At 50.1% G+C, this 21,840-nt stretch overlaps 7 protein-coding genes and 1 pseudogene across 13 annotated transcripts; 4 read left to right on the top strand and 4 right to left on the bottom strand.

Moving 5' to 3' along the window:
• Nucleotides 1-291: 291 nt before the first annotated feature.
• Nucleotides 292-2,652, bottom strand: LOC9654004 (glyceraldehyde-3-phosphate dehydrogenase, cytosolic). Its single transcript, XM_024688141.1, has 13 exons — nt 2,544-2,652; nt 2,346-2,477; nt 2,130-2,289; nt 1,887-2,029; nt 1,713-1,825; nt 1,559-1,658; nt 1,341-1,487; nt 1,228-1,288; nt 1,072-1,169; nt 873-1,015; nt 729-812; nt 589-678; nt 292-534 (listed from the first exon to the last, which is right to left on the bottom strand). The coding sequence occupies exons 2-13, from the start codon at nt 2,445-2,447 to the stop codon at nt 471-473; spliced, it is 1,305 nt and encodes a 434-aa protein (XP_024543909.1). The 5' UTR covers nt 2,448-2,477; nt 2,544-2,652; the 3' UTR covers nt 292-470.
• Nucleotides 2,653-2,833: 181 nt separating this feature from the next.
• LOC9654003 (ER membrane protein complex subunit 2) lies at nt 2,834-4,373 on the bottom strand. Its single transcript, XM_002982923.2, has 9 exons — nt 4,151-4,373; nt 4,025-4,089; nt 3,910-3,958; nt 3,742-3,836; nt 3,596-3,681; nt 3,479-3,538; nt 3,349-3,430; nt 3,167-3,280; nt 2,834-3,107 (listed from the first exon to the last, which is right to left on the bottom strand). The coding sequence occupies exons 1-9, from the start codon at nt 4,329-4,331 to the stop codon at nt 2,952-2,954; spliced, it is 888 nt and encodes a 295-aa protein (XP_002982969.1). The 5' UTR covers nt 4,332-4,373; the 3' UTR covers nt 2,834-2,951.
• Nucleotides 4,374-4,402: 29 nt separating this feature from the next.
• Nucleotides 4,403-5,476, bottom strand: LOC9654183. Its single transcript, XM_002982922.2, has one exon. The coding sequence runs from the start codon at nt 5,376-5,378 to the stop codon at nt 4,491-4,493; it is 888 nt and encodes a 295-aa protein (XP_002982968.1). The 5' UTR covers nt 5,379-5,476; the 3' UTR covers nt 4,403-4,490.
• A 122-nt stretch (nt 5,477-5,598) lies between these two features.
• On the top strand, nt 5,599-6,492 carry LOC112350955. The gene has a single exon (XM_024688021.1). It carries the CDS (start codon nt 5,599-5,601, stop codon nt 6,490-6,492), a length of 894 nt encoding a protein of 297 aa, XP_024543789.1.
• Nucleotides 6,493-6,506: 14 nt separating this feature from the next.
• Nucleotides 6,507-7,470, top strand: LOC9654182 (annotated as a pseudogene).
• A 454-nt stretch (nt 7,471-7,924) lies between these two features.
• LOC9654181 lies at nt 7,925-11,178 on the top strand. Of its 2 annotated transcripts, XM_002983025.2 has the most exons (7): nt 7,925-9,194; nt 9,256-9,350; nt 9,399-9,546; nt 9,601-9,839; nt 9,887-9,920; nt 9,979-10,661; nt 10,716-11,178. In XM_002983025.2, the coding sequence occupies exons 1-7, from the start codon at nt 9,149-9,151 to the stop codon at nt 11,025-11,027; spliced, it is 1,557 nt and encodes a 518-aa protein (XP_002983071.2). In that variant the 5' UTR covers nt 7,925-9,148; the 3' UTR covers nt 11,028-11,178. The 2 variants fall into 2 exon arrangements, with proteins under 2 accessions (XP_002983071.2, XP_024543842.1); XM_024688074.1 differs by having other exon boundaries at nt 9,256-9,546.
• Nucleotides 11,179-11,471: 293 nt separating this feature from the next.
• LOC9654180 lies at nt 11,472-12,217 on the top strand. Its single transcript, XM_024688075.1, has 3 exons — nt 11,472-11,601; nt 11,665-11,745; nt 11,813-12,217. The coding sequence occupies exons 1-3, from the start codon at nt 11,526-11,528 to the stop codon at nt 12,091-12,093; spliced, it is 438 nt and encodes a 145-aa protein (XP_024543843.1). The 5' UTR covers nt 11,472-11,525; the 3' UTR covers nt 12,094-12,217.
• A 224-nt stretch (nt 12,218-12,441) lies between these two features.
• LOC9654001 (cell morphogenesis protein PAG1) lies at nt 12,442-21,831 on the bottom strand. Of its 6 annotated transcripts, XM_024688146.1 has the most exons (19): nt 21,498-21,831; nt 21,313-21,431; nt 21,193-21,238; nt 21,063-21,135; nt 20,946-21,003; nt 20,797-20,892; nt 20,632-20,749; nt 20,295-20,561; nt 20,145-20,246; nt 19,509-20,091; nt 18,857-19,452; nt 18,610-18,803; nt 18,146-18,548; nt 17,319-18,095; nt 14,148-17,263; nt 14,047-14,091; nt 13,945-13,991; nt 13,281-13,884; nt 12,442-13,224 (listed from the first exon to the last, which is right to left on the bottom strand). In XM_024688146.1, exons 1-15 carry the CDS (start codon nt 21,591-21,593, stop codon nt 14,228-14,230), a joined length of 6,564 nt encoding a protein of 2,187 aa, XP_024543914.1. In that variant the 5' UTR covers nt 21,594-21,831; the 3' UTR covers nt 12,442-13,224; nt 13,281-13,884; nt 13,945-13,991; nt 14,047-14,091; nt 14,148-14,227. The 6 variants fall into 6 exon arrangements, with proteins under 6 accessions (XP_024543914.1, XP_024543913.1, XP_024543911.1 ...); XM_024688145.1 differs by having other exon boundaries at nt 12,896-13,030; nt 13,094-13,224; nt 13,281-14,091; XM_024688143.1 differs by having other exon boundaries at nt 12,896-13,224; nt 13,945-14,091.
• Between the last annotated feature and the right edge of the window lie 9 nt (nt 21,832-21,840).

Genomic DNA, 21,840 nt, shown 5'->3' with positions numbered 1-21,840 from the left:
TGAATATACTTTTATTCTCTCACAGCTGAAGTTGGAGCTTCATGGGGTATAGAATATATGTTAGAAGGACATTTCCAATTAACAGGAAACTATTGCAATCATGCTAGATCTCTATTTGTTAAGCAATGTGAATGTCCAGGCTATACTGTACAAGGACCGATCTTGGGTCATCCAGATTCTTTAGCATTCATAGTCACAATACAGTTGAATGCTATCCAGAATATGGCTGTGGAATTTAGTTACCACTTAATTATAATCAAATCAATCATCTTTCTTTGAATTTCATAACCATTGAGAAAGCAAGGCATTTTTCATTCCACGGCATTGATTTATTTTCATATGGTTCGTCTTGTGTGTGTGATTTATTTCCAGTAACAATCATAGTTTCCATCCATACTGGTGGTGTCTTTGAAAAAATATAAGTAGTCAGCTCCTTCACTAGCGCATACAAAACTGGCCGCGTTTCTTTCTCACTGGCTCTTGCTGGCGGCCAAGACAGTTGCCATGTGGTTGAGAAGATCCACGACCCGGTTGCTGGAAAACAAAAGAAGCTAAATCTCATGAAACGAGAGAGAAATAGAACCACACCTGTATCCCCATTCGTTGTCATACCACGCCACGACCTTGACGAAGCTTTTGCTCAATGGAATTCCAGCAGCAGCGTCAAAGATGCTCGACCTGGTACAAACCCACAGTTTCCGGCTTAGATTCATCCAGGCGATTCATACCTGGCATCGCCAATGAAATCGTTAGAGACAACAGGGTCCTCGGTGTAGCCGAGGATGCCCTTGAGAGATCCCTCGGATGCGGCCCTGCCAGTTACGTCCCAGAGTGAGAAAACGCTCCAAAGTCGCAAAGGTTCCTAGACTTACTTGATGGCGGCCTTGATTTCGTCGTAAGAAGCTTCCTTCGACAATCGGCACGTCAAGTCGACGACTGAGACGTTTGGAGTTGGGACACGGAACGCCATTCCTGTGAGCTTGCCATTGAGCTCTGGAAGAACCTTGCCGACAGCCTGAGAAAACGAAAACATTTAGTGACTTTGGACATGGTCCATTAAAAGAGACGTGCCTTTGCTGCTCCGGTAGAGCTGGGGATGATATTCTGGCCGGCACCTCGTCCGCCTCGCCAATCCTTTCCAGAGGGACCATCCACAGTTTTCTGAGTTGCTGGAGAAAGAAACAAAAGAAATTAAGCACAGAACTAGAGCTCTCCATGGGGTAGCACCTGTGGTTGCGTGGACAGTCGTCATAAGACCCTCAGCCAGACCAAATTCATCGTTGATAACCTGCAAGAAAACAGAGCTGAGCAGGAAGGAAGAAAGCAAGTGTTTTGAAGACCTTGGCCAAAGGAGCAAGGCAATTGGTTGTGCAGCTAGCATTCGAAACAATGTCTTGCTCGGCTTTGTATTTCTCGTGATTCACACCAACAACGAACATTGGTGCGTCTTCCGAGGGTGCTGAAATAACGACCTTCTTGGCTCCTCCCTAGTCACACACCGTCCAAAAGATAATATCGTGAGCAAGTCACTTTGGGAGTCTAAAAAATTCTCTTCTACCTTTAAGTGCGCAGACGCCTTTTCGGTCTTGGTAAAGACGCCAGAGGCCTCAACGACAAAGTCGACGCCGGCATCACCCCATGGGATATCAGCGGGATCACTGCAAAAAACCGAAATGCATCACAATCGATTTCCATATCAGCTGAAACATTACCGCTGTCCATAGACCTTGATCTTGTGACCACCAACTTCCAGGGTGGTGTCATCCACGGCTTTAACTTCCTCGTGAAAGATCCCGTGAGTGGAGTCATACTTGAAGAGGTAAGCCTATCAAAAGCAAAGAAAAATGTAAAGAGCGAAACTACAAAAGCAAAGCCGCAAAGCTTACCATGTACTTGGCACTGGTGAATGGATCATTCACCGCTACCACTTCAATGTCATCTCGTGTCAACGCAACTCGGAGAACGAGTCTTCCAATGCGTCCAAAACCATTGATGCCAATCCTAGTCTTTCCTTTAGTTCCCGCAGATTCTACAAAACAAAGCGAGAAACGACGAAGAACGATTTAGTTCAGGTAAAACTAACTCCCAAAAGAAAGAACTCAAGAAGAACAAGCTTTGCAAACCCATACTTGGCTTTGTGGGAGCCTCCGCCAGCGCTGCTCGCACCGAAACCATGGAACCCTTTGTGGCACGGCTCGTCAAGGGAGCCGAGAAGCGCAGATCGGATACACCGAAGAAAGAATCCATCTTAGCAGCCATCTTAAAAGCCTTTGGCTTTGGAGACGCGACCTGGCAATGCAAGAACAGCAGTGAGAGCGCCGAAATATGTGTGAATCATACAGTACCATGTTGCAAGACGCTGCCTGGGACGCATTCGAGGCGGATGCGCTCAATCGATCCATGGCGCAGCTCGCGGCCACGGCGGACTTCATCATCATTGCGGCCATTGGCAGAAGCAGCGAAAACTCGGCGAGGATCTGCAAGGCCGCCGACAAAGAATGAGATTACCTCTGGAGCGAGAGATTTAAAGCCGCGATCCCTACCTAGCTAGGCGCGGCCCAAAAAAAGCGAGGCGCGCTCTCGACCTGTGATCTAAACGGCCCTTCCTCTTCAACCTCGAAGTAAACAACACGGGCCGGGGGGTTTTGCATGTCCGCGTATGGACCGTCGGATGCATATCCAACGGCTCACAGCGCGCCACGTACGATTCCATAGCATATTACGTCATTATATTCCGTCAGCGGCTTGCTTTATTCCTGGCACATTCCGCCTACAAAGAGACATATTCCGCTAGCTCAAGCAGCACATTCCGTCTGGCATTAAGAAAATTGGATGAGACTTTGGAATCCGAACAAGGAATATATTAGTATACTTTGATATATATCAAACAAATCGCTACCAGCGACCCATTTGTTCTCTCCCAGTGGTAGCCTCGCCTTTTAAGCACTTCGTCAAGCCTCCAAAATGCAAGCCGCCAAACTGGCCTTCTTTGGAGCTTTCAATCTGTATTCCCTTTTGATCACGTCGGCCGCGAGAGTGTGCACGGTAGAGTTCTCTTTCTCGTCTTTAATGTTCCGGCCCTTGGCCTGGTTGATCCCAGCAGCGCACTGCACGAAAGAGACCGAGGTTTTTGTCTTTTCAATCTCAAAACCTTTGCAGGACTTACGAGGCAAACACCGTAGAGAGCTCGCATGTTTTTGCCTCCGCTTAGCTCAATCGCCGATGCGTAGTATTTCTTGGCTGTTTTCAAGTTTTCCAAGCCACCTATCGTGTACAAAATCTGGCAAAATGCGAGACCAAAAAGGTTGAGACTTTGTTGAGCACACACACACACACAAAACCGCGTACCTCGGCATACCCCAAGTGAAACAAAGCATTCGCGGGTTGTACCAAGATGAGTTCCTCGTAGCAAAATGCAGCTTGTTTGTACCTGGGAAGGCATTTTCAGAGATTTCAACGCGTCGGAAAGACTACTCACATTTGCAACGAGAGGTAAACGTCTGCGAGTTCTTTCCAGCACTCGTGATCGGCCATGAACCTGACACACAACTAAGCATCAACAAAAAAAGAAAAACGGGAAACAAAAAATGCTTACAGTTCAAGGTATTTGTTCATTTCATCAACTGCACCCATCAGGTTTCCTTGAGCTTTTGCCATCGCTATCTTTCTCTTAAGTATTCTCTGGACAAGGCACAAAAGTTAAAAAACCTTGGAGCAATCCACAAGAGGTTTTAAGCTTACTGCATCAGTCGGGCGCTCCTCTAGAATGCTAGCATAGACTTTCTCGGCTTGTTGCCACGATCCCCTTGCTTCAAACCACATTCCTTCCAGACGCCCTGATCAAAACCCGAATTTGTCAGAAAAATCTCGCATCAACAAAAGCACACGCATGACATTTGCATCACCCACCCACTCGAGTGCTATCCGGGAACTTCTTCAGCAAAGCTCCAATGCACTCCTGTCCATCACGCAAAATAATCCAAACCTCTCATAGAACAATCGAAGAGTATGAAGAAAAACTTACCTTTGCAGCGGTCAAGCATTGACAATCCAATGCGGCGATCGCAACCTGCTCGTACACGGTCCAGACTGCCAGGCATTTGGAGAAATTTTCATCCTTAACGCTCTGATCGAAGAAACACATCCTTACCGTCAGCTCCCAGCTTGGCCCTGGCGCTGGAATTTCTAAGCAGCTCCATCCCGTGCTTGGCGACCTTACTAGATCTGCGCAGCTTGAGCTTGCGAATGAGAGCTAGATAGCGAGCGACATCGCCGACGCCTTCATCCACCAGCGCCTCCAGCCGATCCACCTCCGTGATCCCTTCTCCCATCGCCTATTCCTCCAGGAACCCTAAAACTTTGATCCCTTAAAAAATTTCAGTACTAGCGCCGCATATTCTAGTCAATGCAAGAGGAATATTTCCATCTTGACGAAGCAATCAATCAATTTACAAATGGTTTTACACATGATGTTTCTTCTATATGAATCGTCACGCAATCGAGAGAATTTCCTTCCGGTTTGCCACCATCTTGGAGAAGAGATCGCCCATTTGCTCCTCGAGAATCTGGAAGCCGCTGTCGAGATAATCGAGCTTCTTGTGCGCAAGCCGAAGGAGCTGCTTGATCTGGAGCTCGTCATCGTCTCTTGTCGCTTTGTTCCGCAGCAAAGAATCCAGCAGCGCCGCGATCTGCCCCAAGCACGAGCAAATCCCTTCCAGAAATGCCGAAGAACAACGATTCCCACGCCTTGCCTCTGCCTCTTCCTTGAGCTCTTCCCACAAACTTGGAAATCCCCCCGATAAGTTCTTTGGGATCGGGATCGCTGTCGTGATCGAGAGACCCGCGCTGCAATCCAAGGCCGCCAGCAGCGCCCCCAGCACCAGCGAGCTCACCAAGTTGGCCTCGATGGCTTTGCTTGCAATCGTGGATATGTTGGACTTTTTCTCGAGCTTGAGCTTCCGGTAATGGTGGCTGTCTTGATCGAGTGGCCAGCTCCCTGTATGCGTGTTCTTCACCTCACTGCTCCTCTCGATCTCGCCGATCACTTCCTCCAGATAAATCTTTGCTCTGGCGACTTCCAATTCCTTGGAGATCGCCGCGCTCTTGACGAGATTGAGAGCGTACTTGATCCTCATCTTGTGCTGCGCCGCTACGCTCATACCCTTCCTCACAGCGTTGATCGTCTCGAGCTGCCTCGCGTTGTCATCCACGAACACCGAGACTAGAATGCGATCCCTCTTCCCCGGCATTCCCAGCGCTTCCAGCAGCAGGCGCTGGAGATCGGCGTGCGCCGCGAGCATCGCGTCCACGCCTTGCAAGATCCAGTGGAGATTGAGGAATCCCATACCTGTGGACAGAGGAGCGAGCGCCTGATCCATGGCGAGCTTTCCAGCTGTTTCTCAGCTCGTGAAGATCATCCCGCGGAACGCGCAGTAGCCGATTTTGTGGACTCGCTGCCTAGGAATCAAGACCTAGGGCTCTTGCCACTCGGTTACGCGTTTGACCCTGCCAACGGTCGGATGCTATGGAAAATCGCCACGTGGCACAATCGCAGGACAGTTATTCTTGCCACATGGCGTGATTGCAAAGGTCTTGGCTATGGCGGCAATTGCTATGCCTATATCGACGAACCTTTCTTCTTCATCGCCCCCTTCGTGTTCTTCTTCTTGGATTTGTAGGGCAAGTTTGAAGAATGGGGCAGGAAATTTGCCGCCGATTAGCAAGGAGGAGACGATCGAGCAGGCGCGCGCTTCGCTCTGGGCGGTTCTCGAGGCACCGCTGAAGCGCCGCGCGGAGCCATCGACGCTGCGGAAGATTTCCAAGAGCCAAGCCCAGATCCAGCAGCAGTCACGCTTCCGGATCGAGATCCCAGTCCTGGATGGCGACGACCGAACCCTAGCATCGCTCGCGCTCGATCTGCTCGCCAATGCCGGTGTTTCCAAGCTCTGTCTCGTGCTGCCGACAGCGCTGCTGCAAGAATTCGTGGCGGCCGAGGCGGAGAGGAGGCGCAGCGCCGATTCTAGGGTTCTTCCAGAGCTCCAGCTCGAGAATCTCCAGGACGATTACGATTTTGCGATCCACAAGGACGCGGCGTTTGTGCTGATCGTGGCTCCCGGCTCGGCCGAGATTGATCCGGTGGGGAGAATCTTGGGGAGTTCCGGGGGCAGGGCAATCGTCGTGCTCAATCCGGAGTGGTCGCTGGAGGAAGAGCTCGTGGCGCCGTGTGATGCATTCCAGGTCGCATACTCCTTCATCCCTCTCTCGATCAGGGTGTTCTTGAGCAGGAAAGAAGGCGCGGTGCTCAAGGAGGTCCCGCTCAACACTCCATGGCGAGTGTTCTTGAAGGAAGGCAGCAAGATGGATTGCGTGTTGAGCCTGAGTAGGCGGCCATCGCCGGAAGATCTGGAGAATGCGCTCTACAATCGCGTGGCGGCGAGCTCTCCGGTTGTAAAGTCGGCCAAGTTCTTGAGTGGGCTGTTTGGCAAAAATTAGGGTTCTTGCGCGCGTTGTGTTTGAAATTAGGGCTCTTTTGATGGAGGAGAAGGCGGCGAAGAAGAAGCTGTGGATTCAGGAGCAACAGGCGCTCAAGCAAAGACTGGTTTGTAGCGATTCCTTCCCGTGGGTAGTTCCAGAGAAATTTGGCTATGGTGAGCCAAGAACCCTAAAAAAGGAAGAAGCGGTCGATTCTAGCGCGCCGAGCCAGCACGAATTACCTCAAACGCAAGAAATCGATGGATCGAAGCAAGATTGCGAGGGAAAGGGAGAGATTAAACTCAAATATATCGGTGGGATGGATCTTAGCTTCGTCAAGGAGGACGAGACGGTGGCTTGCAGCGCACTGGTGGTGATCGATGCGGCCACAATGGCGACGGTGTACGAGGATTTGGAGATCGTCTCGCTCGACATGCCTTACATTCCAGGGTTCCTGGCCTTCCGTGAGAGCCCGGCGCTGCTCAGTCTCCTCGCGCGGATGAAATCCTCGCGGCCGGAGATCTTCCCGCAGCTGCTCATGGTGGACGGGAATGGCGTGCTTCACCCGCGAGGATTCGGGCTCGCGAGCCATTTAGGTGTTCTTGCCGATGTTCCAACGCTGGGAATCGCCAAGTCGCTGTTCGAGGTGGACGGGCTTTCGGAGAGGGAGGTGAAGAGGAGCGCCAGGAATTCGCTGCTGCGAGCTGGGGACGCCATGGATCTGGTGGGGCGATCGGGCAAGGTTTGGGGATCGGCGCTGCGGAGCACGGGAGAGTGCGTGAATCCAGTGTTTGTGTCGACCGGGCATAGGATTTCGCTGGAGACTGGCGTGGAGATTGTGAGAAAGCTGTGCAAATTTAGGGTTCCTGAGCCTGTGAGGCTGGCTGACAAGAAATCGCGAGAGTATCTCAGGGTTAATGGATACACAAAAAGCTAGGAATCTATAATTTAAAAAGCGGATATGCGGATTTTGAAAAAGCCGCGCCCGCCCTTACGATACGATGCCACGTGGCAAGACGGACGCGTCGGATGAGAATCTTTTACGGTATCATTTTTAGGGTTCTTGAAGGGAAGAGAACTACACCGATATTATTCTCCCCCGCTTCTCTTTTGGAATTGCGCGCCTGCCCCAATTCCCACACAAGGGTTTGGAGCTATGGCGGCAGCAGCGGCAGGAGCAGCGGCAGCCGCTGCGCCAGCATCCTCGTCGACTACATTGATGGATCAACACGCTAGCAGCTCTGGCTGCTCCTGCTCCTTCTGCCGCCATAGCTGCTGCTCCGCTGGCGGATTAGAGGACAAGGCGCGATTGGCAGCGGCGCTCATCGCCGCGCGCTCCGCCGATCACACCAGCGCAATAGCGTCATTGGTTTTGTTCGCGGCATCGGTCGGAGTCATCCTCGCCAAGCTAGGGTCTTCGTCTTCCAAGGCGCTGCTGGATCGTCGGGCGAGAGGTCAGATGCATTTCTTTCATAGGAGGAGGCACTATCATCTAGGCCAGGATAGGAGAGATCGATGCTTCGTGAAGAGGAAGGCCCGCTGGGAATGGAGGCCGGTTACTCGCCGATCCACCGGGTCCCAGACAGTACAGTTCGATCTAGCCGCCATTTCATCCTCCCTCTCGCAATCCCGCGCGAAGTTTTCTCCCAGTCCCATGGTCGTAGAGGCATCGTCTCAGATCCCCGAAGAGCCCTGTATCGCTTCCTTGGTAGATTTCCCTGGCCTTTCCCGCGAGTTAATGGTAGTAGAAGACGCCCGTCCTCCGGCGCCACCTCGTTCTAGCGAAGACGTCAAGGATCTCGTCGCTGTTGGATTGAAGCTGGCTCCACTTCCAATGGTGGAACTTCTCAGGACAGATTCTGGCAACGACGCTTCCACCAGCAACGTGACACATGGTGATCAGGAACAGGAAGAACAGCAGCAAACTATGAATCGAAAGCAGCGAAAGCACTTGAAGAAGAAACAGAAAAAGCTCGTCGCTGCCTCGCGGACTTTCCAAATTAGCTCGCTGCCGGTGCTCAAGTCATGGAAATCCAGCAGCTCACCCCCGCCGCCACCTTCAAGGAAGCTAGTTGCTGCCACCACCCCATGCAAGATCTACGACTGTGCCAACAAAACTTTCGGCCCTCTCGGCTCCTCGTCTTCGAAATCCATCGCCTGGACGTGCTCCCTCTCAAAGCCTTCCGCCAGGGTCAGTAGCTCTGCTTCCTCTGCGCCACCTTTGCAGCCACAGCCGACTTTCCAAGCGGCAGCGGTAGAAACAAAGGTCGTCCACGAAATCAGCGAGATAAGCGAGTCTCCAAAATCTTACCTGGGGGACTGGACGGACAGTGAGAGCTCCAAGAGATCAAACTCGGACCCGGAAGAAATCGAGTTACCGTTCCTCGACTTCGAGTTTGAAGAGGACTCGGAAGATTACAGCTTCCAGCCTAGTGTCCCCAGCCACTAACACTCCCATCCCGCTGTAAAAAACCTTCGTCCCGCTCAAGCCTGTTTTGATTCTTCCTACTTAGCTCTATTCCCCGGGTTAGAACACTTTCTTTTGATCATGGTGCTCTCTTTTCCTTCTTTGCAGCTGTTACAGATACTTCAAGAACTCGCGGTTTTGTTCCCGTGCTGAGATTATAACTGGTATGCATTTGATTTTTCTTGACAAACGTTCTCTTCGGATCTTTGCATGGATTCCGTGACGCCGGCGGCATGGAACTCGTGTGGTTTGCAAGGTACTTGACTACATAGACTGATTTTTTCGCAGAAAACTTTGAAACTTGCCATTCTTGACAGAGTATCGAAGGATGGACACCTTTGTAATCGGCCATCCAAGTCAAGGCAAGCCGTGGGACTATGTTCGCCGTAGTTCCTTTGTGGAAACACCACATGTAAGCTCCACACCGGCACTTAAGCCCAGGATCGATGTCAGCTGGCAGGCCAAACTTTCGATGTTCATCACCACGCTTCTGCATTACCTGGCACGGATCTCTAAGGTTACTGGTAAATTCGTGGAGTACATTCTCAACGTTTTCTACATAAACGGTGGATTCATCAAAGTCTGCAACAAGATCTTGGCTGGTGAATGTAAGCTATTGCTCTTGTTTTTGCAAGGACTCTCAGTTGTCTATTTCACTGCAGTCTTAGTAATGCCCGTAGAAGGCTCGGAAAATTACTGGAGCATTGTGGGGATGCTAGACCCGAGATTGGAGCTGATGACCGAAAGTTCCGACGATCAGAAGCTTCAGAAATCTGAAGGCAGCAGTTTCTTTGAAGTGGTTCCCGGATCAAAAGTCGTGGCAGACGTGTGCATCATGGCTTCGAAGCTTGCGTACGAAAACCCGGCGGTTGTAAACAAAGTTGTTACTCAGATCTGGAAGGTATGTGACCCAACGTTCTGATTCTAACGCGTCCACAATATTTTCAGATGTGCCTTGTGAATGTGTTCGAGTGCATCAACAGTTAAGTATTTAATCTTGAAAGGCTCCGTGCTGACTGAAAGAAGCTATTACGATGCAGAGAACCAAGAGAACAATCCAACTCAGGTTTTTCTGTTCATGGATGCACCTCAGGACGCCGGCGCAATCGTTGTCACGTTCAGAGGAACCATGCCGTTCAACGCATACGACTGGAGCACCGACTTTGATTTCTCCTGGTACCACCTTCCGGGGGTCGGAAGAATCCATGTGGGCTTTATGGAAGCTCTCAGCCTGGTGGATCGCCACGACATGGAATCCTTTACAAGGCTCAAGAAGCACAGCTATCAAAACGTTCAAGGCAAAGAGCGCGTCACTTCCGGCTTGCCAGAGGCTAAAAACGAGGACAGGAAGCTCTCGTTGGCCTACGATTCGACCAAGGACAAGTTGAAGGAGCTTGTGAAAGCCAACAAGAGCGCCAAAGTCTACATTACGGGACACAGCCTTGGTGGAGCTCTGGCCACAGTTTTCACGGCGATGCTGTTCTATAACAAGGAAGACTCGGTCACGGAGAGGATAGCAGGGGTGTATACTTTCGGCCAGCCTCGAGTTGGAGACATAGATTTTGCAGACTACATGGACGAGAAGCTCAATGACCCAGTGAACCGCTACTTTCGGATCGTTTACTCCAACGACATCGTTCCCAGGATCCCGTTTGATGATATATTCTTCCAGTTCAAGCACTTTGGTCTGTGCTTTTACTTCGACCACAACTACACTGCAAAGGTACGTATGATTGTTACTACAAATCTTACTGCTGATGCGCGTGATGCTTTTCAGACGCTGCTCGAAGAACCAAATAAGAACTTCTCAATCAAGTACTTCATCGTGACACGGATCACGGCAGCCTGGGAGTTGATTCTAAGTTTCAGGAGGAGCTACTTGCATGGGTCGCAGTTCAAGGAGGCGATGGCATCCCGTGTGCTTCGTGTTGCGGGGCTATTCTTTCCTGGGATTGTGGATCACAATCCTGTAAATTATGTCAACTCTATCCGGCTTGGCCCAAGAGTTTTGCACACCGAAGTTCACATGCAAAAGCTTCTGGAGCTGCTAAGAATGCATGGCTACACGAAGATGGATATCTCTCAATAAACATTGTCTACAACATTAACATAAGGTCAGTGATATTTTCATGTCTATTAAATGTGTATAGTTCTTGGCGATAATCCTACTGCTAGACCCACGTGGCTGATGGGCTGTATTGTACCAGTCCCATAAAACCAGTGAATCTGACATTTGAGCTGTTACCCTTTGAAAAAAGCATAAATTTTCTCTAGCTGTGCTGCAACTTTCAGGACACCCAAATTTCTCACCGTCTAGAGAAGCGATTCATGTGATCGATGGGAAGTTTGGCATATAATATTTGTTTATGTACAGTCTAGGACAGTCAAGAACAAGATTATCAAACTCAATCTTGTGTATTTAACTGGGATTTGCTTGCAATCTAGATACTTAGCATGGGATTGACTTGGAAAAGGATTTCCCACGCGATCCATGCCAGCCTCACAGTATAAATTGTGATCAAAGAAAGGGCACCAAAGTACATCCTTTGCTCGTTTCATCTTTTGGAATCTCTCCTATCCTTGGAAAATGGCCAAGCTTCCTGCAATTGCCTGCCTTGTCTTTGGCCTGGTGCTCTTGGCAAATGCATCTCGCGATATTGAAGGCATGTACTTTGCGCTTTAAGTCTTTCCCGTCTATTACATCCATTGAACTGTGTTGTAAGCAGTGGGCAACAAGGGCGTTATGAATACGATTGAGGAGCCTTCTATGGAGCTTGTGACCACCATCCACGAACCTCCTCAGCACGGTAAATGAGAGTCACATTCTTTTTCGCACGACCATCAATTCATACTTGAAGTGTTTGTGTTTCCAAGGCCTTGGCGGCAGCTATTGCTGCATCAAAAACTTTCAGGGCTGCGTTCAGGAGTGTGATTCCAACGCCGAATATGAATGCTGCGTCAAAAACGGATATGGGTGCCACCAGATGTGCGATAAGAGCAAGGACTACGTTTGCTGCCGGGAAAATAAGTTCGGTTGCGGTCAGCGCTGTGAATCGGGACACGAGTACTACTGCTGCAAGTATAACAAAATAGCCGGCTGCCTCAACATGTGTCCAAAGGTGACCAACAATCTCATGCTGGAACAGGTTGTGTGATTTCATCCAGAAGCACATCGATCTGGAATTGTCTATGGTATGTGAGTACTTTATTCTATCATGGGAATTGCTGTAATTCTTACATTTCCAACACTTATAAGCTTTCGCATTTTCTTAAGCCAAACCCGAGCCAAAGTGCTTTTACGCATGTGGTTTCTACCAGAAGTAACTGATTTTTAAGTGTGCTTACCTCAGTGCTTGACTCCTGCCGCCACTGCGTGCTCAAACAAACTCCAGCGAATGCGAGCTCATCTAATATAGTCCAGACGGATTTGTGACTTTGTTGTTTCAATGGCAGGACGTAGAACAGCAAGTTCCAAAATGTGATCAACGCTTTAAACGCATTCCTTCTGTTATAAAACATGAGATAATATTTCGTGCCAGGTTGGCAGTTAGCCCGTTCCGTTAAAAGCCCCCAGCCCTATCCTGTGATGAGCGCGTGAAAATGTACGACATCCAGTCTCGTCCCAGGAAGAATGGTGGCCTCCACTCCCACTCCCACTCCGACTCGCATTCTCACTCGCCATCACCATCGGCAACAGCAGTCCTTCCCAAGAGAGTCCGTCTCGTGCCCAGCACCATCTCCGACTCCTCGTGTAAGTCCTACTCCTCCACCCCCACCGCCGGGGCCTATGCTTTGAGCCCATACTCCCTCGCCAGCCCCGCGCTCGATCCTACTAGTTTCACCGCCAAAGATCGCGTCTCTGCTGCCACTGCTCCACCGGAAGAATCCGCTGCTGTCACTGCCGCTGCGTTTGGAGGATTCGAGCCCAAGGACGACGATACGATGCAGTCGCTCTTGGACAACTTCTCCACGCTCGAGTCGGAGATAAAGTCGCTGCTCAAGGGGAAGAACTCGCTCAAGGACCGCATCCAGTCGCTGGGGAGCAAGCAGGAGTCGATGAGGAGCGTCATCCAGAACATGGAGGACAAGCAGCTGGAGAGTATCAAGAGTAAGCTGGATGTCATGGAGCAGCAGGCCCGGGGAAGAGTCGACTACCTCAACAGCTTGAAGCAGGAGAGGATCCATTCTCTGGAGCAAGCTCGAAACTCCGAGTACTTGGAACAGCCAGTCTTTGATCATTCGGCCGCCACCGCCACCAGCTTTGACGAGAAAAGACGAGCACAGAGCTGCCATCAACAAGATCACAGTCAAGAAAATCAATCGAGAAACAACACCATCGAACCTGCTTTGAAGAGGATCATCAGTTGCTGGGACGAGAACAACTGCGACTTGCACCTCAAGAGGCTCATCCACTCCTCCAGGCAGATTGCTGCGTTCGAGATCCTCGAGTTTGCTCACAAGCGGCTCAGCACGCACCTCATCAACCACATCTCCGAGACTGCCAGAGCTCTCGTCGGCGACGAGAAGACCGGCTACCTCGGACAGTTCCTCAAGCACGGGCCCTTCGAGAGCAAGCCGGTTGGCGAAGGAACGTATGGAGAGCTTCTCAAGTTCGTGCAGCGTGAGGCCAAGCCGAGGAGGGAGCTGCTCAAGGCGCTCAAGGCCGCGGAAGATAGCCTCGTCCAGGAAGCTGTCGCGTCTGGCTACCGAGCCATCGAGGTTGGTGATATAAGATCCCAGATGACCGGCTTCTTCACGACTTCCATGCAAAACTTGAGCCGGTACTACTACCCCATACCACTGGCGGACGCGGAGGTGACGAGGGACGTGATCGACGACACCCGGTTGGCTGCCGAGCAGGGGAAGCTTGGGGCGTTACAAAAAGCGTCCAAACTTATCAAACTCGGCTGTTATTTCCTCCAGTGGCAGCTCGCTGCACAAGCTTCCTGATTATGATTTAAAAACGAAAAGAAGAGATCAGAATAAGTGCGCGGTAGTATACGTACCGCGTCGTCTTTACACAGTCAATATAAGTCTCTTTATATACTCAAAACTGCTGCGTATAAACAAGATAGCTCGTTAACAGTGTCAACTTGAGTAGATTCTACCTCTATCCGACACAAAACTCCTGCGATTCGAATGTACAAAGCGTCCTGTTTCATGGCGAACGAAATTTAGACGAGATCAGAATGAAAGTAAAAGATGGTACCTTATGGACGAACAAAAAAGAGCTGTCTCCAAACCAAGGCGCTCTTCCTCTTCCTCTTACTCGAGTATATACGAACGATGTCACCGGTGTTTTTGCTGCGGCTCAGCTTGAACGCTGCTAATAACGAATGGAACAAGACGCCGATAGTCCCTGCGCTTTCCCACGCCATAAGTATCCAAAACACGTCCCAGTGCCAGCCTGGTGTTTTGCAGCGCCGTCTCGCGCGATGGAAGCATCGTCATGTCAACACTGCCGGGATTTCCAGTCACCGCAGGAACTCCACCAGAGCCAACCCAGGAATGGAAGGGACCTGTCCGAGACTTGAAAGAAGTCTGCGAGAGCAAGGCAACGACAGGCCTGTCTTCGTCTAGCCTCCTCGTCGCTGCTTGTCCGTTGGCAGTGGCATCCTGTCCGCTGGAAGTTGTAGCTTCCACCGGCAAAGTGCTGCAGCTTTGCAAAACCGCCTCTAGAACATGTAAGGCTTCCCAGCAGAGAGGACTCTCCACGAGCTGAGAGACGGCAGCGTAAACTTGAGGACTCTGGGCGGTATCCATCGGACAGTGCTGCAAGAGCGCCCTGAGCATGAGGAGAATCACTCGCTGGTACTCCACTGGTCCTTTCTCCAGAACACGTAAAAGGTGGCCGAATGCCAGCGCCGAATGCCGAGGGAACCATTCCTTGCACAGCAACGGTACTATACGGTTGAGCAAGTCTCCGATGGCGGTGACTTGTCCATTCCCGTAAGCGGAGAAAACAGCCGCTAGAGCTCCCTGCGATTTTGCCTCGCACCACTGAGCGATGTTTGTCGCGACAGAGCAAGCCTTTTGAAACTGCTGCTGGAGTGGCGAGTCGAAACCGGGTAAGTGACTCTGTCCTTTTACGAGCTGAAGCAGGAGCCAAGGCAGGAGGCCCACGATGTGCATCAGCAGACGAGTGTCCGAGTCGCCAAAAATCCGGTCGCACGAATGCAGAGTTATCCTCGACAGCACCTCGATAGCACACGTATGGCTCACTGTTGACATGAGTCCCTTGAGAACCAGCGGCTGCACTCCTTCAAACGCCGGAGCTTTGTCTGCGTCTGTTCCCCCGTCACCTTTCCCTTCGCTGCTCTCAAACTCGTCCCTGGGCATACTGGACAGAAGAACCTGTTCGGCGGTGTGGTCGTGGAAGGATAGCCGATCAACAATCCGGGAAAGCAGCTCCAAAACTTGGACGTAAACGTGGACGAAGTCCGTGTGCAGCATGGCCACACAGCCCCAGAAGAGCTGTGGATAGAGAATAACTTTCTCGGGTTCCATGCTCTCTACCATCACTTGCAGAGTCAGGAGGATCTCCATGACGAATCCCAGCACTGGAGGAGTTGGATTGCTGAAGCATCGATGTAGGCACCTTAGCAGTGAAACACACGTCTCGCTGGTGACACTGGGACGGAGTGCACGGTAAACCTGGTGAGACCGGCAGGCCAGATGACGGTATGAGCACTCCATAGCCCATTTCAAAGCCTCCTCCCCCCATTTCTCCCGAAGGTCGCCTTGGAAAACTATCGCGTCCACCACACTTAGCACCAGCGCAGATAGTAAAGCAGCACTTGGCAACTCCGTTCTCGTCAAAGACATTGATTCCTTTTCCCACATCCTGCTTCCCTTCTTCGACTGCACGTACTTGATCAGGCTCACGACTTGTTGCTTGTAATCTCCATCACCATGCTCGTAAAGTTCAAGATGTCGTCCCGCTAGCGAGTAGAGAAGATTCACCAGCAGCTGCTGGCAATGCTTCAAAACAATGTCTTCGGAGCTATCCATATATACGAACGTAACGTGGAAGAGCAGCGGAAGGTGGCTTCGAAAGTCTTCGTCATTCTCGTAAGCTATCTCCGCCAAAAGTATCAGAGCAATGTCCGCACGAGAAAGCCAGTGGTGATGGGCCTGAAGAGCCGACTGCAGCTCGCTCGGGTTCACCGGTGGAGTAATGATACGTATGTCTTCAACCGAATTCGGAGTGTCAAAATAGTCTCCACTGTCACGCGATAAGTGGTGACTCTTCACGCTTCCTGTGGAACTACGAACTCCCAAAAGCTGGCCCGAAGCATTTGGCAAGGGTCCTGATCCCGTGAATAGCTGGCCAGACCTCCCGGTATGCGTGTCGGGGATAGTATTCAGAGGACCCGACATACTCCGACCTGTGGCTGTTCTCCAGCTTAAACTCCCGCTGGCATTCCTCAGTGGTCCTTCCAGAGAGCTCCTGACCAGAAGTGGTGACATATGCGGCGGCGGTTCTAGCAGTTGAACGGGAGCTGGTCCTTGCGAGAACTCCAAAACAGCAGAGCTTTCAAGCTCAAACGCTCCATCTACACTTCGTTTCGATTGCTCCGGATGATCTTCAAGTCTTCTCTCTGCCAACTCGTAGACGAGATGATCTATTGTCTGCTGTGGTGATATTCGAGCCAAGTAAAGGCTTATCCGCTTTGCCACCGAGAAGTACGTCGCAAAAACTCCAGTAATCTCTCCTGATGCGGTTGAGTCACCATCTTCAATGCCCTTAGATATCAGAAAGTCGAGGACGGGACTGATATTTCGTCTCTTGTTTGCCACTGTCCGCCACAGCTTCTCAATCTCATCAGGGAACTGATCCCCGTGACGCCAAGTTACGTAGTAAAGGCTCTTCAGCAGTCTCTCACTCCATCCCGATTCCCAGAGCTTCAAGTTTTCAATCCAAGGAGCCATGCACGTAAGAACCTGATGCTGAGCGATGATGTCCACTGCATCCAGCTGCCTTTGCATGATCTCCTCGCAAAGTAGCTCACTCAGCTCTGGATGTTCCTTTGCTAGCTTTGCAGACAGCTGATACTGAAATTGTTGGTAAGAATCTGGTAAACTTCCCACGACCGCTGCTCGATACCTTCCCGTTCCTTCCCCATCCTCAGCCCATTCCCTGATGGATAAAGTCTCTAGCATCTGTAATGCATCATCTCTAATCCTCCGAGACTGGTCCACAACCTTGTAGAGTATGAGGCTTAACAGTCTTTGGGTGTCGCACCTTGGTATCTCGTACCGCATGTACACTTCGGCAAGAACAGAAAAATACCCATCCGCGATAGAAGGATCAGAAGAGTAGCACTGCAACAAAACGTAAATAGTAATGCCACCAAAAACTCATGAGTAAATCACAAACCTGGTCGATGCATGCTGGGAAGAGATCGAGGTTGGTCTGAACGAGGTTCATAAGAGCAACTTTCGCAAGATGAACTCGCATAGGATTGCTCTTGTGCCTGTCCTTACCACCGTGAACTACGTCAAAGACTCCAGCCATGGCGAACTTATGGAGTGGTGTACGAGGATCTGGAGAATACCCGATAGGCATTCTAGTGGCCGGTTCAAGGAAAAGGCCGTTGATCCATGCGATGATTCTCCCACTCATCTTCCTGACGTTGTCGTCGAAGCAAGGCCCATATAACAGAGCGGCCATAGCGTTCATAGCGATCCACTGGATTGCATCCACCTGTTCGTTGACGTCCTTCTCTACAGTGATTCTCTCCACAGAGTCCTTAGTCCTGGAGTTTTGTGATGACTTGTACCGCTCCACTTCCCGTCGGTACTCGCTAACACCGTCTTGGCTCCAGACAGTCGTAGTATCGTCGCACCAGGACGCGAGCAGATCGAACATCCGCTTCCTTGTTCGCGGATCAAACCGGTCCGAGTTGGATTTCACCATTTCGACGGAGACTGATCGTAGCACGGAGCCTAGGCAAAATCTTAGAGGTTGCAAATCTTGGAAAACCTCCAGCGGAGACGCTGACGTGATGTACTTGACTGTGTCTTCAATGAACTTGATCACATGAATACGTTGAACGGGCTTGCGTATCAGCATACCAGGCCAAAAATTATCTGCCACCATTCGGTATATGTTTGCAACATGCACACGAATGTCTTCTCGCCTAAGTTTTTGACTCTGTAAACGGAAAACATCAACACAGAAGCCTTTTGGCAGACTCGTCATACCTTCCACTTGGGACGACTTTCAATCTCCGTTGCAATTTCGTCCAGAAACTGTCGTAATTCCGTGAGCATTGGTTCGCAAATCTCCCAGTGGCAGTGTCCCAACGCTAAGGTAGCCGCATTCTGTGGGGGACATGAACACAGGTACAAGTAAGCATCAGAATGGTCGAGTGAAGGAAGGCTTACAATTTGAGTCTCGGAACCTGACTTCAAAGACGGCAAAATTAGACGAAGCAACTCTTTCGTAGAGTGCGACTTGGTGTCCTCCACGTCCTCAGGAGGACATGAACATGCAAACATTGAATACAGAAGCCACTGGTCTAGCTTGCTGTCATCGTGCGACGTTGTTGACTTCCCGCCGAGTTCTACCGAAGTAATTTGTGCAAGCCGCTGAACCACTTCCAGTCTACATAGAACGACTTAGATTAGAAACTACGGAGCGAAACAGAAGAAAAAGAAAAACGCACCTTGCACCTTGAACAGCTGACGGACAAAGCTCTGCTGCATACTTAACAAGTTCACTTAAACATCGTCCCCAACGACCTTTGTCCGAGCTCTCCAGTACGGTTTGCAGCGATAGTTCTGGTGGAATGGCATCCCACTCTTTTCTCATTTCGTACCATCTTCCACAGTCCCAGTAGCATTGCTGGACAATGTCGTCCTGGAGAAAAGAACTTTAGAACGAAATCATTATAACAACGAAAATATACATACACCAGCTTCCTCGAATACGTCGATCACGTAAGTATGGTCTGGATGTGGCCTTTTATTGTTCTTCTCCTTTGAAGACATCCTTGAGAGATCATTGTAGAGAGCTCGAACGGCCCTCAAAAGTTCCAGAGCCGTATGCCGAATTTGAACGTCTACCGAGCACAGAAATATAAGACCCACTGCATCTAAACCCGAGGGATGAAACCGGGCTTCCGAGGGTGCCGAATGACGTGAACTTTTGTTATAGTTGTCTTTGCTGTCCGAAAGCTCTTCCAAAAGAGACACGCGCCAAGAGCTTAAAAGCTGTACGAGACGATCCAGAGAAATCCGGATCAGTATTGGAAAATCGTCCGGGAGCCGAAATATAAAATTTGCCATCCCTCGCATGACGGCAAAGCGGCTTTGAGGAAGGTCCCGAACAGTTCTGAAAAGAACCTGCACGGCTTCCTCACGAACACCAGGTTCAACACTGATTGCATAAACCGGGATAATTTCCGTCATCCGATCGTTGCGCCACTGCTCTGGTATCAAATGTGGTACACATTTCAGAGCCCAGCGGAACACAAGCCAGCCTTGAGGCTTTTCTTTGCTCAGAGCATCTGTCAAAATTACGTGACTGTGAGAAAAAACTGTCGAAAAGAGTCGCAAAACTTACCCAGCGTTGCCTTCGAGGAAGTAAGCAATGCACCCCCATAAGTGCTGTGACATGCTTTGATAATAGAACCAAGAGCAGCTCGAACTTTTGGTATATATGGTCCAATATCATGAGTGCTGGAAGGAATATCAACACGAGCTGCAGCACTGTGACGAGATGACGTAAAAACGGCCGAGGTTGCTGATGACCAAGAAGATGTCGGTGATCCACGAAATGACGTCAAAGAGAGCCGGGAATCATCTGTACGTTGCTCGGCCGAAGTGGACGAAACTATAGCCAAAAGTCCTCTCAGACCGATGACTTTAGCCTCGCTAAGGTTCTCTGTCCGAAGAAGTTCCAATATCACGTGATTCATCGCGAAGTCCAGATTACTCTCGGCTATTGTCACGCAAAGGTCGACAAGCTTCTCGTGTTGAACATCCAGCGCAAAAAAGCCTTTTTTCAAACAGCTCAACAATTGAGCTGTAACACTGTGCAAGGTCATCCATACCCGATTTTGCGGTTGGCTTTCAGCGTACACATTCAAATAGAAGCGAAGCACTCTGTGAAGACATTCCAATGCTACCGATCTGTTATTTTTCTCCTAAGACAAAAAAAAGGTTTAGAGCAATACTGAATTTTAACTTCCCTGCTCACCCGTAACAGTTTATACAGTTGATCGAGGTGAGGATTGAATGAACTTATAAAATACTCTGGATCGCCTAGGCACAAAAGACTTGTAACAAGAGGGTATCCAACCTGTAAACGTTGTTGACGACGAATTCATTTGGAAAATCTTTTACTTACGTTAACATGCTTGCTTTGCCTCTCCATCCAGTGCATAAGCTGGTTCCGAATTCGAAGAACAGCATCATACCACAGAGTCAATGCCTGATCAACTCCTGCAGGCGGCCACTGGCCACTACCACCGTCTGTGAGAGGGGCAAGAACACTTGAAAGCATGTTGCACAACGCATGATGGAGTTCACTCTTCTTCTTCGCTGGCATTCGATTCAAAGGATTGGCTTTGGCTACAAATGACGTGCTAGCATTAAGTCCCCCAAGTGATGAAACCTGCAAAAAAAGAAGAAGAAGAAGAAGAAGAAGATTACCCAATTGACTACAGAACAATTTCCTCAAATACCCCGAGCTTGAGATACCGCATTCCATGGATGATGCTTAATGTTTCGCTTCTTGTCACGTTCGTATCAATGCGACGAGTATTCAACTCGTTAAAGAAACGCTCAGTTATGGAGCTAAATCTGTATAGTTTCATGTTATAGTTAACATTGAAGGAATTTCAACTTGCCTTATTCTGGACAAAGCGCCAAGCAATTGAGCAACGAGGTCCAAGAGCAATCCGCGAAGATCAAATAAGGACGGATAATCTGTCTGGCTAACAACTCTGAAATAAAAGAGCGTGTTGGTTCATCACAGTTTATCAGAAAAACCAGATACCTGTCGGCATTGATAAGCCAATCGAAAACAAAATTCTCCAGACCATTCCACAGTGTTTCTGTCCATAGAAGAATGTATGAGAGTCTAGGACTTGGAAATAAGGCACTGGTGAAATACCTGTGAGCCCTTCTTGTGGACAGCACTCCACAAAACGTATACACGCTGAGCAAAATATACACTCCACGGCCAGCTACACGAATCTAAGTTTCAGCACAGGAAGAGAGAAAAAAGTGGAGTTCCAACTCACTTTCCTTTGAAAAGTCGAAGCATCGTTGGCTCCTTTCGGGGATTCACTGCTCATACGAGACAGCATTGCCAATCACATCAATTCTTGTTTTTCTTGTTCGTTTTAGATAAGACCACTCACCTTTCTCTCCATTTAAGAAGTGCCTCCAGAAGAGGTATTGGAGTGTGACGAGCCACCATAGCCAGCGAATCCAATACTTGCTCGTAGGCAGCATCAGACGCGCGAAGATATTGCCCATCCTAGAGAAAGAAAGAAAGAAATTCCAACGAAGATCACTCACCCGTCGATCATCCCCGAAAGATTACCTGTGCCTGTGCCGTGTCGATCCTGCGTCGCGCGAGCGGCAGAAAGCGCTGCAGCAGCGCATCCACAATCAGCTTGGCCGCTGTGGCAGCCGGCATTGCGGCAATGCCGATCCCCCGCGGGCACGGTACTACGGCATTTTGAGATGGAGCAGCAGCCTCCCAGCTCGCAAAAGCGCCTGCCAGTAGAATCCACGCCCGTAGCCCATTCTCCGCAAGAATCCCTGCCCCGCTCCCAAACCCTAGCTAGAGCTCCCAGGATCCACGCCCGGATTCAGCCCTAGCATCAGATTCCACCACTCAAGCCAAAGCTCTCGCGCGCCCATCAGCCGTCAGATCACCCCAG

This window comes from Selaginella moellendorffii, unplaced genomic scaffold (assembly GCF_000143415.4).
Source record: "Selaginella moellendorffii unplaced genomic scaffold, v1.0 SELMOscaffold_56, whole genome shotgun sequence".
In the NCBI taxonomy this organism is placed as follows: domain Eukaryota; kingdom Viridiplantae; phylum Streptophyta; class Lycopodiopsida; order Selaginellales; family Selaginellaceae; genus Selaginella; species Selaginella moellendorffii.
The sequence above is the reverse complement of the archived record's forward strand: the minus strand, read 5'-3'. Positions and strand labels throughout refer to the sequence as shown.

Bases quoted from the DNA above. Each gene is read 5' to 3' on its own strand.
- LOC9654003 (XM_002982923.2), bottom strand. From the start codon at position 4,331: ATGGGAGAAGGGATCACGGAGGTGGATCGGCTGGAGGCGCTGGTGGAT. The intron at 4,090-4,150 runs GTAAGGATGTGT...AATGCCTGGCAG, and splicing joins GGCCAAGCTGGGAGCTGACG to TCTGGACCGTGTACGAGCAG. The intron at 3,431-3,478 runs GTGAGTAGTCTT...ATGCCTTCCCAG, and splicing joins GTTTACCTCTCGTTGCAAAT to GTACAAACAAGCTGCATTTT.
- LOC9654004 (XM_024688141.1), bottom strand. From the start codon at position 2,447: ATGGCCGCAATGATGATGAAGTCCGCCGTGGCCGCGAGCTGCGCCATG. The intron at 2,030-2,129 runs GTATGGGTTTGC...TTTGTTTTGTAG, and splicing joins GGAGGCTCCCACAAAGCCAA to AATCTGCGGGAACTAAAGGA. The intron at 1,488-1,558 runs GTAGAAGAGAAT...GTGTGTGACTAG, and splicing joins AGGCGTCTGCGCACTTAAAG to GGAGGAGCCAAGAAGGTCGT.
- LOC112350955 (XM_024688021.1), top strand. From the start codon at position 5,599: ATGGCGGCAATTGCTATGCCTATATCGACGAACCTTTCTTCTTCATCG.
- LOC9654183 (XM_002982922.2), bottom strand. From the start codon at position 5,378: ATGGATCAGGCGCTCGCTCCTCTGTCCACAGGTATGGGATTCCTCAAT.
- LOC9654180 (XM_024688075.1), top strand. From the start codon at position 11,526: ATGGCCAAGCTTCCTGCAATTGCCTGCCTTGTCTTTGGCCTGGTGCTC. The intron at 11,602-11,664 runs GCATGTACTTTG...TGTTGTAAGCAG, and splicing joins TGCATCTCGCGATATTGAAG to TGGGCAACAAGGGCGTTATG. The intron at 11,746-11,812 runs GTAAATGAGAGT...TGTGTTTCCAAG, and splicing joins CCACGAACCTCCTCAGCACG to GCCTTGGCGGCAGCTATTGC.
- LOC9654181 (XM_024688074.1), top strand. From the start codon at position 9,149: ATGGATTCCGTGACGCCGGCGGCATGGAACTCGTGTGGTTTGCAAG. The intron at 9,547-9,600 runs GTAAGCTATTGC...ATTTCACTGCAG, and splicing joins CAAGATCTTGGCTGGTGAAT to TCTTAGTAATGCCCGTAGAA. The intron at 10,662-10,715 runs GTACGTATGATT...GATGCTTTTCAG, and splicing joins ACCACAACTACACTGCAAAG to ACGCTGCTCGAAGAACCAAA.
- LOC9654001 (XM_024688146.1), bottom strand. From the start codon at position 21,593: ATGCCGGCTGCCACAGCGGCCAAGCTGATTGTGGATGCGCTGCTGCAG. The intron at 21,136-21,192 runs GTGAGTTGGAAC...AGATTCGTGTAG, and splicing joins CTTCGACTTTTCAAAGGAAA to CTGGCCGTGGAGTGTATATT. The intron at 20,750-20,796 runs GCAAGTTGAAAT...GAAACTATACAG, and splicing joins GGCGCTTTGTCCAGAATAAG to ATTTAGCTCCATAACTGAGC.